The following is a 12,499-nucleotide window of genomic DNA, read 5'->3' on the forward strand; positions in this document are numbered from 1 at the left end:
TTATTCACTGGGGGTGAATGGCCAACAGTGTTTTCAGACCTCAGCCTGTTGTGTTTGATACAACAGCTCTAACACAGCCAGGCAAATGATGTGTTCTTGTTTTCTTGTTCTATTTTCTTGTTCTTCCCTTTCCCCTCCTCCTCTTTCATTTCTCCCTTTATTTTCCCTCTGTCTATCTTTGATCTGAAAATAAAGATGACAATCATTTTGTTTAATCATTTCAGCTTTTGTTTTATTAATTCCCACTCTGTCATTTTGATGGGGTTTGTGTATTTTATTTGTGCTGTAAATAGTAATGTGATTTTAGTGCATTTTTGTCTGGTTTTTCTTAAAATACACAGTCTCTGTGTTTTTGATAACTTTTAAACTAGAATTAGAATTAAAAATGGATAGATCTCTCAAAGATGTTGAATTTCTGCTAATTTTGAGAGATTAAATGGCCAGATAGAAAAAAGAGGGTGAGAACCCACCCATGAGACACAAATCCATAGAAAATGAAGATATTTTGAAGATTCTTGCTGATTGTTGGCTTTTTGCTTGTTGTAGGACCCTTACCTCGACAAGTTCTTTGCACTTGTCCATGCTCTGGATGAGCACATGTTCCCTGTGCGAATAGGAGACATGAGAATTATGGAAAACAACTTGGAAAATGAACTGAAGAGCAGCATTTCAGCTTTAAATTCCTCTCAACTGGAGCCGGTAGTGCGATTTCTTCATCTCCTGCTTGACAAACTGATCCTTCTGGTAGTAAGACCTCCTGTCATTGCAGGCCAAATAGGTATTTTATTTAAGTTTTATAGAGAATTACATAGCTGAAAGTTTGACACTTCCAATTTTATCATATTTATGTTGAAGTAAAAAAGTCCATTTTTATGCTTTATTTTAGTGCCACTAATATACCAAGTGTCTCCCAAATAAAACATGCTGGCATCCAGATCTGGGGTGATATACACAGGAACAATATTTAATATTTAATAGAAAGCTTCTAAGAAAGGCTGGGAATTTGGTGTCCAAATTGAGCCACCAGAAAAAAAAGGCTGATTTTCCTGGATGCTCAGCATGTTTTTAGCACTGTGAACACTGTTAAGGTATTTCCATCCTGACAGAAAGTAGGGATTTCATCCTTATTAGTCACCTTGGAAAATCTGGAAGTAGGTAAAGTTAGGAAAATACAGAGTGTATGTTCCTGTTGTGATCTGATGCTGCCAGCTTGAATAATCCCTTCTTTTGCTCCCTGTGAAGGGCTAAGCTCTAGCAGTACAAAAAAATCTCAAGTTTAAGTCAGAATTAGATCCTTAGTATTTAAAATAGCAGTTTTTGCTGATTATTTTGCAGAAAACCTGAGTTTTGACATGGATCTAAGACTGCTTTAAAAATACTTGTAAAAATATTTTCTTAGCTATATTATTTATTTATTTATTTATTTATTTAATCTTTCTGGGAAAGAATTTACCTGCATTTTTATTTTAATGTTCTTTCACTCTTTCTGTTCTGTATTGGTTTAGTTGGTTTGTGTGGAATATTATGGACATTAATGGCTGGATTTATTTAAAATAGGATTTTCATTCTCTAGCTACTGTATTCTCCATTCTTAATTTTTTTAGGATATCTGCTGCAGTCTGTGTGTAGATTTTTGTGCTCATTTTCAGAACAACTTTTTTCTCGAAACAGAAAATGAAATTGTTCTTTTGATGCAATTTGTATTTTGGTTAAGGCTTAAATAGAGGAAATAATTAACAGAGAAAAGCATGATAAATATCCAAAGAGTATTATGCAAAGGGAATTAAACAAAAACTTGATCTTGTTACCATTGTAGCTGATGACCAGAGTTGGGCTGGTTCCAGAAATGGAGCCTAAATTCATTAAATTTATTATTAATAAAAGTTGATCCCTGGAGCAGCTGTCCTGCTCTCAGGCTGCTTAGCCATGGCTCAAACACCAGGCTCAGTTTGGGATGAGAAATGCTTGCTAGGCTCTAAGAAGCTCCACCAAATACCCTATAGGAGGTGGATAACAGCACATTTAGGATTTCCCCTGGGTTCTGCTGCAGTCTAAACCAAACTCTCACTTTTTGCTTTCAGTTAACCTGGGCCAGGCATCTTTTGAAGCAATGGCATCAATTATAAACAGACTTCACAAGAACTTGGATGGCAACCAGGACCAGCATGGCAGGAACAGCCTTCTTGCTTCCTATATTTATTATGTTTTTCGCCTACCCAACACCTATCCCAACTCACCATCACCAGGTAGCTCTTTTTTTTCCCATTTTATTTCAAGTTTGTTAAAAGAAGGCAGAAGCCACTTGCTGGCAGGTGTTCCTCAGCTCCAACTGTGTGGCTGCTTCCCTGCAGGACCCTCTTATTAATTTGCCAGTGTAGCCACTTAAAAGACGAGTTTAATTCTTTGATGATTTTAAGTAACTGACACTGCTGAAGGATCTTGAATTACAGCAGAAAATTTGGGTTTTAGGGTTTTTTCCATGAGACAGGTGTGCTACACTCCTGGCCTGTCATGTTTCCCAGTCTCCTTCACAAGAACTTTTATACTTTTATCAGTTCCAGCAAAAATTTAAACACTGGCTGGATAGAATAGCTATGCAAAGAGTGTTGTCCATCAATTAAACAGAGACTTGCTCTTATTGCCATTGCAATTGATGATCAAAGTTGAGCTGATTCAAGAAATAGAGCCTAAATTAATTGAATTTATTATTTATATAGTATTCTACATATTTTAATGTATATATACATACATAGACACAGACACACACACATATATATATATAAATATAAAAAACATGTTTTTATTTTTATATATATATATAAAATATAGACATTATATATTTAAACCAGGAGCGTAAAATACTAGAAAACACATGTCTGATTACAGGAGGGAAAAAAATTAATCCCAGCCCTGCTGAGAGCAAGGGATGGGAAAGTGGTGGGGTGAGTGACAGCCATGAAAAACATTTGGAAGGAATATTCATGCACAGAGTGGGAAAGCTCTGAGAGGTGTTGGGAAGGTTTTGCACATAAAACTGTGCCAAACTGTGCCCACCTTTGATGTGAGGTCTGGAAAACATTCCATTAGTAAAGGCAATCCCATAGGGAGTCTCCTGCATCCCAGTGGATAAAACAGAATTTTATTCATGTGCTGGAGAGCCGGGCAGGGGAGGCCTGGGTGGGGCTGGGTGTCCTGAGGGGGTTTGGGTGATAAAGGATGGCCAGAGTGACCAGGCAGGAGAGGCCTGGCTGTGCTGAGGGGTCTGGGTGAGCGATGGCCAGAGTGACCAGACAGATCTGGCAGTGCAGAGGGGCTCTGGATGATAAAGGATGGCTGGACTGACCAAACAGGCCTGGCAGTGCTGAGGGGCTCTGGATGGTAAAGGATGGCCAGACTGATCTGACAGGCCTGGCAGTGCCGAGGGTCTCAGGCAGTGCCGAGGGGCTCTGGCTGTGCCGAGGGGCTCAGGCAGTGCCGAGGGGCTCAGGCAGTGCCGAGGGTCTCAGGCAGTGCCGAGGGGCTCTGGCAGTGCCGAGGGGCTCAGGCAGTGCCGAGGGGCTCTGGCAGTGCCGAGGGGCTCTGGCTGTGCCGAGGGGCTCTGGCAGTGCTGAGGGTCTCAGGCAGTGCCGAGGGTCTCAGGCAGTGCCGAGGGTCTCAGGCAGTGCCGAGGGTCTCAGGCAGTGCCGAGGGGCTCTGGCAGTGCCGAGGGGCTCTGGCTGTGCCGAGGGGCTCTGGCAGTGCCGAGGGGCTCAGGGTGTAAAGGATGGCCAGACTGATCTGACAGGCCTGGCAGTGCCGAGGGGCTCTGGCTGTGCCGAGGGGCTCTGGCAGTGCCGAGGGGCTCTGGCTGTGCCGAGGGGCTCTGGCAGTGCTGAGGGTCTCAGGCAGTGCCGAGGGTCTCAGGCAGTGCCGAGGGTCTCAGGCAGTGCCGAGGGTCTCAGGCAGTGCCGAGGGGCTCTGGCAGTGCCGAGGGGCTCTGGCTGTGCCGAGGGGCTCTGGCAGTGCCGAGGGGCTCAGGGTGTAAAGGATGGCCAGACTGATCTGACAGGCCTGGCAGTGCCGAGGGGCTCTGGCGGTGCCGAGGGGCTCTGGCTGTGCCGAGGGTCTCAGGCAGTGCCGAGGGGCTCTGGCTGTGCCGAGGGGCTCTGGCGGTGCCGAGGGGCTCAGGGTGTAAAGGATGGCCAGACTGATCTGACAGGCCTGGCAGTGCCGAGGGGCTCTGGCAGTGCCGAGGGTCTCAGGCAGTGCTGAGGGTCTCAGGCAGTGCCGAGGGGCTCTGTCTGTGCTGAGGGGCTCTGGCAGTGCCGAGGGGCTCTGTCTGTGCCGAGGCTCTCAGGCAATGCCGAGGGGCTCTGGCTGTGCCGAGGGGCTCTGGCAGTGCCGAGGGGCTCTGGCTGTGCCGAGGCTCTCAGGCAGTGCCAAGGGGCTCTGGCTGTGAAGGACAGCCCGGTGAGCAGCTGTCCCCGCAGGTCCCGGCGGCCTGGGCGGCTCGGTGCACTACGCCACCATGGCCAGGTCGGCCGTGCGCCCCGCCAGCCTCAACCTGAACCGCTCGCGCAGCCTCAGCAACAGCAACCCCGACATCTCGGGCACCCCCACCTCGCCCGACGACGAGGTGCGCTCCATCATCGGCACCAAGGTACGTCTGTCTGTCTGTCTGTCTGTCCTGCCAGGGGCCCTCGGAGCCCCAGCACCTTCCATTCCTTCCTCAGTGCCCGGGAAGGGCCTGGGGTTGTCCCAGCCCCTCCTCAGCCCTTTCCCAGCAGGAGTTGTTGGCACCACAGGAACACTGCTCCTTGGAAATGGTTCTGCTTGTTGGAGCCATCCTGGAGTGCTGCTTCTGAGGGCAGGAGTCCTTCTGGATTTGTCTCCCCCTCACCTCTTGCATGGCCAGCAGCCAAATCCTGTGCCCAGCTCGGTTGTGTCTCCCCAGACCTTGCACCCTCTTACCCCAATCTTCCCTCCCAACCCCAAACTCCCTCCTCTGCATTCAGCTGCTCAGATTTCCCTACTCCTCGTGTCCAGAGCACGTGTCTTGCACACAGCAGGAGTATTCCTGCTCCCTGTGTGGCCCAGGGAGGGTTTGGGATGGTTGGAGAGGCACAGTCTGAGCTGAGCTGTAGATGGACTGACTCCACTGGCTCCCCACACCACAAAGTGACATTCCAGTGTGGATGCAGAGCATCCAGTGTGGTTCTACTCTGGCTGTTGAGGGATCAGTAAATCCAGCTCCTCCTGCTGACTTCTGACTACACAAAACCACCACAGTCCCAGTCTGAGACCCTCATTTTGTGCCTAAAACAGGTGGGATGAGCCAGGACAGAGCAGTGTTGGTAATTCCCTCCCTTGAGAGGGGTGCCTGAGCTGCTTTGGGGTTCTCTCTTATTTTTTTTATCCTTCTAACTGTGATAAGTTCACCAGAGTGAGGCTCTCTCCCACCATGACCTTTCACTCTTCCAGCAGTGTTGAATTCCTGAGCCCTTGCAGAGAGCTGTTAAATTCCTTTGGAAGTTTAGGGAGCAAGGTTGTTACCAAAGCCACCACCCTGACCAGACAGGCTTGACATGGCTGATGCTGGGTTTTATAAGAGCAAGGAAAACACAGTTTGAGGAAGAGATTACCAATTTTTAATGAATAACAATATCATTTGCTGACCAAATAAAAGGCTGAAGAATTGTGGGTAGGCAAATGATTATTTCTTACATCAAAGTCTGGATTTAAAAGTCTTGAAATATTTTAAAGACCACTTCAGTATCTTGCTAATTAAACAAGCCTGACCTTTTGTGAAATGCCACAGGCACTGATGTGCATATGGAATTTACCCAGGCTATCAGAGCTTTAACATGTGCTGGCTTGGTGAATAATGTCACAATACAAAATGAAGAGAGATTTTCTTCCAGAGGTGTACTCCAGGCTTTAAAAGAAAACCTATTCCATGGATAATTGTTGAGGGAAAACTTTCTTTTAGAGGAGTCTGAACATCAGGAATTAACCTCAGTCTGGCTATACAGACATTTGGTTGAGTATAATTATTTCTGTTTCTTAATAGATGAAAAAAAAGACACTTCTTGAGATGCTGACATGAGTAAAAGGGTGCAAAACTCCCTATTGTTTCTCCCAAGTAATGGCTTAAGGAATATTCCCAAATGGGTTCTAATTTGAAGTGCAGGTTCCCTGTCACAGGAAGTTTTCTGCTTTAAAACAACTCAAATTGTGTTTTTTTTTGTTGTTTTAGGAAAGTCTTCAAAGTCCAGTCTTGTGTTATTTTTATTCTAATGTAAGGTACTTAGAGGTGTGGTATAAGTGCTTAAAGTCTCCCTTATCACCTTCTTACTTCATTTTGAAAACTCTTTACAGGATTATGAAAATTTCTTTTTATTGTCACAGATCTTAGGTCTGTCACTTGTTTTGCCATCATTTGTGAATTGAAGCCATGTAAATTTTATTCCCTACTGAAGAAAATTTATTAAGTGTCTAAAAAGACATGTTTGAAGGGATCCTGAATGCTGGCAATATTCTGGGAAAAACCCAGAAGACATTGTGGAGTTTCATTGCTGTGCCAGTGGATTTTCACAGATGTGGGTTATGTTCCTGCACAGACCCAGCTGCAGGTTGAGCCCCAGGGGCAGCACAGAATTTAACAACAGCATTGGGAACTTTGTGGTAATTCTGCCAAGCAATGAGAAGCTCTTGTACACTTTTGTTTTCTGAAGAGGAAAGAATCCTTCTCTTCCAGATTTTTACCAAATTACTTCTGCTTCTGTAAACACAGTGTGTTTTTAATTGTTATCCTCAGAACCAGAGTGACAAGATTAGGAAACCCTGAGAGAGAAATGTGAGTGGGATAAAGGCATTTTCAAAATTAGACCTGATTTTACAAAACAAGAGCTTAGTTCAGCATTCTGCAAAGTCCTTTAAATCACTGTGAGCAAAATAAAGCATGTTTATGGGGCTGAGCAGGGCACAGGGCTTTGATTTATTCCTGCCAGAAAGTAATTGAGATTAAAACACTCTCCTTATGTGTTCAGTATTTTTTTTATTGGACATCTTAAGCAAAATTACAGCACTGCTGAGCTCTGCCTCAAGGATCTCAGTGGATTAATGGTTTAAATCCCAGGTTACAGCTCTCACGCCAGGTTCAACCTTGAGGTGGATTTTAGTTTGCTGAGAGAAATAGATGGTTTGGCTTGGTGGACTTTGCAGCTTATGCTGATCAGCTGCAGCTTTGCTTTATATATTGGGAAAAAGCCCTGAATTGGCACAGAAATGAGGATGGAAGCTCTCACTCAGGTGAGGGTTATCAAAATCAATGTGTGGTATTTATGAGGAATTGTGTCTGTCAGAGCTGCTTCCTGGGACCAAGGGAAGTCCATTCCATCACCCTGAATGTTCCTGATTTGGGAGCAGCACAAGTTTAAATTTTTCCTTCTTTCTGAGTGTCTCAAGGAGGAGAGAGCAGAGAGAGGAAGGATCCACAGTAATTTTGCCAAAAATGATCCATTGAGAATTTGGAGTAGAATTTGGAGTACAGGCTAGATTGAGCTTTTGAAAAGCATTTTCAAATGTTTTGCTTGGCAAAACAGGTTGGTTCCAGAAAAGGTACGTGCTCTTTCCTCCCTTTGCCACAGTGCCCAGAGGAAATGCCCAGTGTCCATGTGAAATCCTGTCCACAGGGTTATTCTGTCAGCAATGCTGGACTTCTAATTCCATGGGCAGGGAACCCTGTGAGGGTTGACAGTCAGCCTCTTCTGTTTCTCAGCATTTCTGTAAGAATTGTAGAGCTTAAGAACTCCAAGCTGAAGGTGCTGGAAACCTCAGAGAGCATCCTTACATCTCAGCACCAGTTTTCCTCTGTCACAGTGTAAATCTCAGCTGGCTCCATGGGAATGGGTTTAAACTGAGCAAAGGACAAGTGGGATATTTCAGGAGAGTTTCTGAATGTCAAGCATTCCAGGCAGTACAGGCCAGACCAGAGCTGTTGACAGGATTAATGTTCTGTATGTGTGTGAGATATAAAATAATCCTCTGGACTCAGCAGGCACTTGAGAACTCAGGCTGCCCCAACAGTTCTGAGTGCTGATGTGTTTGCAGTGTACCCACTTTGATTGCTTGTAAGGACTGAACTTTAACTACTGTATGGCATGCAAAGTGTAATATTTCTTTCCTTTCCCAACTGCTTTCTATTACATGCCCAGGGCTTAGACCGCTCCAATTCCTGGGTAAACACTGGTGGTCCAAAAGCAGCCCCATGGGGATCCAACCCCAGCCCAAGTGCAGAATCAACACAGGTGGTGTCTTCAGTAGAGGTTTTTCTGCCTTTGTTTTCCTGATGTGTCCTTGTAGAATATCTTCTTTTCAGTGCATATTCCAGTTTTGGTGGTTTTGGTTTTTGGTTTTTTTTTTTTTCATAATTGTTTATTTGAAAACTTTTCAGTTTGATTTTATAAATTCTCATCTTCTCCCCCACTACCCCACCACACTGCATGAAAAACCTCCAGTTGTGTGAACGTGTCCCCTCCTTTCATTTCAGTGGTTGCTGGTCTGCAAAATGTAAATGCTGTGACTGCTTTTGTTTTCTTTTTTTCTCTTTCTCTCATGCTAGTTTCAGCTTCAGGTGGAGCACATTTCTAAGTGGGAACATTAATCACAGCTTCATAGTTTTGTCCATGTTTGCCATTCCTTTTGATGTCGTGAACCATTTTGCCATTCTCATCAAGCATTTAGTACTCATCGTCCAGTAATCCTTCATGACTTGTTTGAGTGGAATATTGTGAACCCAAATTGATTGCCACATATGAAATTATCTCTTAAAGCTTGTCAGTTTGAGTGCTGGAGGCAGTGATTTGCCAGGGCCAATTGTACTGTTCTGTGTTGCAAAGTATGAAAACTTTACAGCAGCTTCAGTCAGGAAGAATTTATTTATTTATTTAGCCCCCGTTGCCTGCTGCTCTCCACTGCATGGTTGCCTTGAACGTACCTCTCAACTGCTCCTCCTTCCCAGTTTATCAGCCTTCCCAAAATATTTAGTCCAAGTTCACTTGCTCTCATGGCAAATTATTTCCATCAGAAGCAGAACTTGAGTGATTTTCTCCTTGCCCGAGGCAGCAGCAGCTGGGTGTGGGTACATCCCCCCACTTCTGGCCTCTGGTAGATTGAGAGGTATGGGCTGAAATTCCAGATATTCCCTGTGCATGTTGATAAAATGCAATGATAAAAAAGTTTCATGCTTTGCAGCATTGTCTTTGTGCATCAGAACATGCAATTCTTTAAATAACCTGTATGTCCTAAAACCAATCAAAATTGCTGTCATTTTGTTTAGACCCAATTGTAAATGGCTAAGAGTTTGAGAATGCTTAAAAACCTTACAGTTGGAAGAGTATTTTTGTAAACTTTGGTTGTCCTTGAGCTGCAAAACCCATCCACAGCAAACTTTAATGTCCTGTCATCATTCATTCATCTCCACTCCGTAGGCTACGGATCGAAGTTGTAATCGTATGTCTTCGCACACTGAGACGTCAAGTTTCTTACAAACATTAACAGGACGATTACCAACCAAAAAGGTAGATTTCAGTGGAGACAATTGATATTGTGGGGCAGGGAGGTCAAGTCATTCTGAAAACATGATGCAATTTATTCTTTTCTTTATAGCCTGATTTTTTTTTTCCCCTCTGAGGTCATTAGGAACTGCTGGTGCTTAACACCTCTGAATATCCAGGCTGTAGGGAATGTGAAGTATTTGGAGTTGAATTGGAAAGAATTAAATGATCAGGAGTTGCTTTTTGATTTAATGGCCATAGTGTTTGAGGCCAGTTTATTACTGGCTTTCAAAAAATATGAATAGCACTGTCTAGACATGTAAATGATACATTTTGTGTGCAAAATGAAAATGTGTTGGATGGCTTGGTGTGCTGAGCTCACTCCAGAGAGACTCCAGAAAGGGAATGGGAGTCACTTTGAAAGTGAACTCTCTTACAGGAAATGAGAACCTTGTAAACAATGTCAGAAAGGCAAAATGCCAGAGCTGCTGTGTAATGAAAATGTGGCCAGTGCCACCGTCAGTCTGTGGGTTGGTCGTCCCGAGAAAAGAAATCCAAGAGCTGTTTGAGCCCCATGTTTCTTTCTTACTGTTTTAAATCCTTTCTCACAGTAAATATACATCTTTGTACAAATCACTTTATATGTCCACTTTTTACTCCTTTTTCCTGCGAAAATCAGACCAGGCAGAAAGGTAGACTTTTTAAACTAAACTAATTTGAGCACCAACCTTTTTTTTAATTATTATTTCTTGGGGGCGGGAGGAAAATTCTTTTGACACTTGAGATTCAATCCTGGAGCGAGATGCTGTGAAAGGTTTCTCACATCACATGTCATAACCTCATCCCTCATTGTTAGCTGGGGATTTCTTTATGGGATGCCACCACTGCTGTCATGTCCTCAGTTATTTAGTTTGCTTTTAACTCATTGTTTGCCATACTTGCCATGGACTGTGCTGACATTTCTCATGGGGCTGTGTTGGGAGCTGCTCTGGAGGCTGGGGCTGACTCTGGTTTGACTCTGTAGCTTTTCCACGAGGAGCTGGCCCTGCAGTGGGTTGTGTGCAGCGGGAGTGTGCGGGAGGCAGCCCTGCAGCAGGCCTGGTTCTTCTTCGAGCTGATGGTGAGCAAACACCTCCCTGATGTCTCCCAGCCCCTGCTTTCAAACAGAGCCAGCAACAGCTGCAAGTGGCTCTGCTGTAATTTATATCCCCGTAGGTGAAGAGCATGGTGCATCATCTGTATTTTGCTGACAAACTGGATGTGTCGAGAAAGAATCGTTTCCCGGAGCGCTTCATGGATGACGTGACTGCACTGGTCAGCACAATCGCTGGTGATATAGTCTCCCGCTTCCAGAAGGTGATGGCAAACAATTACACTGAGCCCAGCTCAGCCACCAGCCCTCCTGCCTCTTGTTTGCTTGAAAACACACTGGGTTCTTCATCTGCTCTCTGCTTTTCTCTTCCTTCTCTCCAGGACACGGAAATGGTGGAGCGGCTCAACACCAGCCTCGCGTTTTTCCTCAATGATTTGTTGTCCATCATGGACAGAGGATTTGTGTTTAATCTTATTAAGACCTGCTACAAACAGGTGAATGCAGATAAACATTGTGACTTAACTGAACCACGGCAGAGCCTGTTATTACTGTTCAGTTCCTCTGGACAGTAAAATTGGACACAGAATTCTGCTGTTCAGGTCTTCTTAGAGCAGGGTGTTCTCAGGGGTGATTTAGGGTTTATACCTCTCTGATTGCTCTCTTAACTGTGAATTAGGAGTCACTCCCTGGAGTGGATGGACATGCAGCAGGAAGGGAAAATTATTCCCTCTGCCTACCACATTCAGAGTAATTGAATCAAAAATTAGTGGGAGGTTCTGTGAGGGAGCTCAGACTGTTGTGGTCTCTTAAGGACACAGTGACCCTGGATGATCATATTGATCACTGATCTCCTCTTCCATCCTTTGGGGGATGCAGAGTGTCCTTCCCCATAAGGAGGGCTCCTCATTTGCTGTGTGACAGGAAAATCACCCTGAGCCACAAAGTTTTGTTTAAGTACAAACGTCCATTCTGATGCTGTGTACAGAGGAGATAACAAGGGATCAGTGAGAAGTGGGACTAAGCTTAGACTCATTTTCCTTGTAGAGTCTAAAACATTTTCTGTAAGGGGCAGAAGAACAGCAAGAGCATTTAAGATTTTAAGTTGCCTGCTGTATATTACATATATTATGTGTCATTCATTATATTTTTATATATAAAAGATATATGTATAAAAACCACCCTGCATCCTGGAGCTGTTAGTGTATCCCACTGTGGTCCTCACAACTGCCTGCTGACATCAAGAGGATGTGGGAATTACAGAATCAAAGAATGGTTTGGGTTGGAAAGACCTTAAAGATGATCTTGTTCCAACGCCCAATAGATGAAGTCCACAGTTCTTCATTTGGTTATTTAAATATGACTGATGTATAGATCTTGTATTGAGAGATATGTCTGGGATGTGTGTGGCTCCTGCACATCAGGAACTTAATCTCTGGCACAAAAAAGTGCTGTGGACATGGCTGTGACCATTTAATGATACCAAGCTCTCCACTTCCTGCTTTGGGGTGTTTCTGGGGAGCAGGGGTGGGCCAGGGGGGCTCACCCTGCAGTTACACTCTCTTTTGGTGCTGACTGCAATGCTGTGGGCTGGATTTTGCAGGTGTCTTCAAAGCTGTATTCCTTATCAAATCCAAGCAACCTGGCATCTCTGAGGCTGGACTTCCTGCGCATCATTTGCAGCCATGAGCACTATGTCACCTTGAATTTACCCTGCAGCTTGCTCACACCACCTGCATCTCCATCACCATCTGTGTCTTCAGCCACTTCCCAGGTACTGAGAAATTGGGGAAATACAGGTTGAGCTCTGGGCTGAGAATTAAACCCTCTGAGGCAGTTGTATCACTGCACTTTCAGTCCCTCTTGCTAATAT

General features: G+C 44.7%; 1 protein-coding gene across 6 annotated transcripts in view; it reads left to right on the top strand.

Moving 5' to 3' along the window:
• Window positions 1-12,499, top strand: part of DOCK7 (dedicator of cytokinesis 7) — a 90,430-nt gene that overhangs the window by 50,434 nt on the left and 27,497 nt on the right. For 3 of the 6 annotated variants that reach the window (XM_056498072.1, XM_056498073.1, XM_056498074.1), the window contains exons 20-27: window positions 547-778; window positions 2,082-2,246; window positions 4,470-4,639; window positions 9,471-9,560; window positions 10,561-10,656; window positions 10,752-10,892; window positions 11,010-11,123; window positions 12,230-12,400. In XM_056498072.1, the coding sequence (XP_056354047.1) occupies window positions 547-778; window positions 2,082-2,246; window positions 4,470-4,639; window positions 9,471-9,560; window positions 10,561-10,656; window positions 10,752-10,892; window positions 11,010-11,123; window positions 12,230-12,400 (1,179 nt within the window). Of the gene's footprint in view, window positions 1-546; window positions 779-2,081; window positions 2,247-4,469; window positions 4,640-9,470; window positions 9,561-10,560; window positions 10,657-10,751; window positions 10,893-11,009; window positions 11,124-12,229; window positions 12,401-12,499 lie in introns of those variants that run through there. The other 3 variants (XM_056498075.1, XM_056498077.1, XM_056498076.1) reach the window with 2 other exon arrangements.

This window comes from Oenanthe melanoleuca, chromosome 8, assembly GCF_029582105.1.
Source record: "Oenanthe melanoleuca isolate GR-GAL-2019-014 chromosome 8, OMel1.0, whole genome shotgun sequence".
NCBI lineage: Eukaryota > Metazoa > Chordata > Aves > Passeriformes > Muscicapidae > Oenanthe > Oenanthe melanoleuca.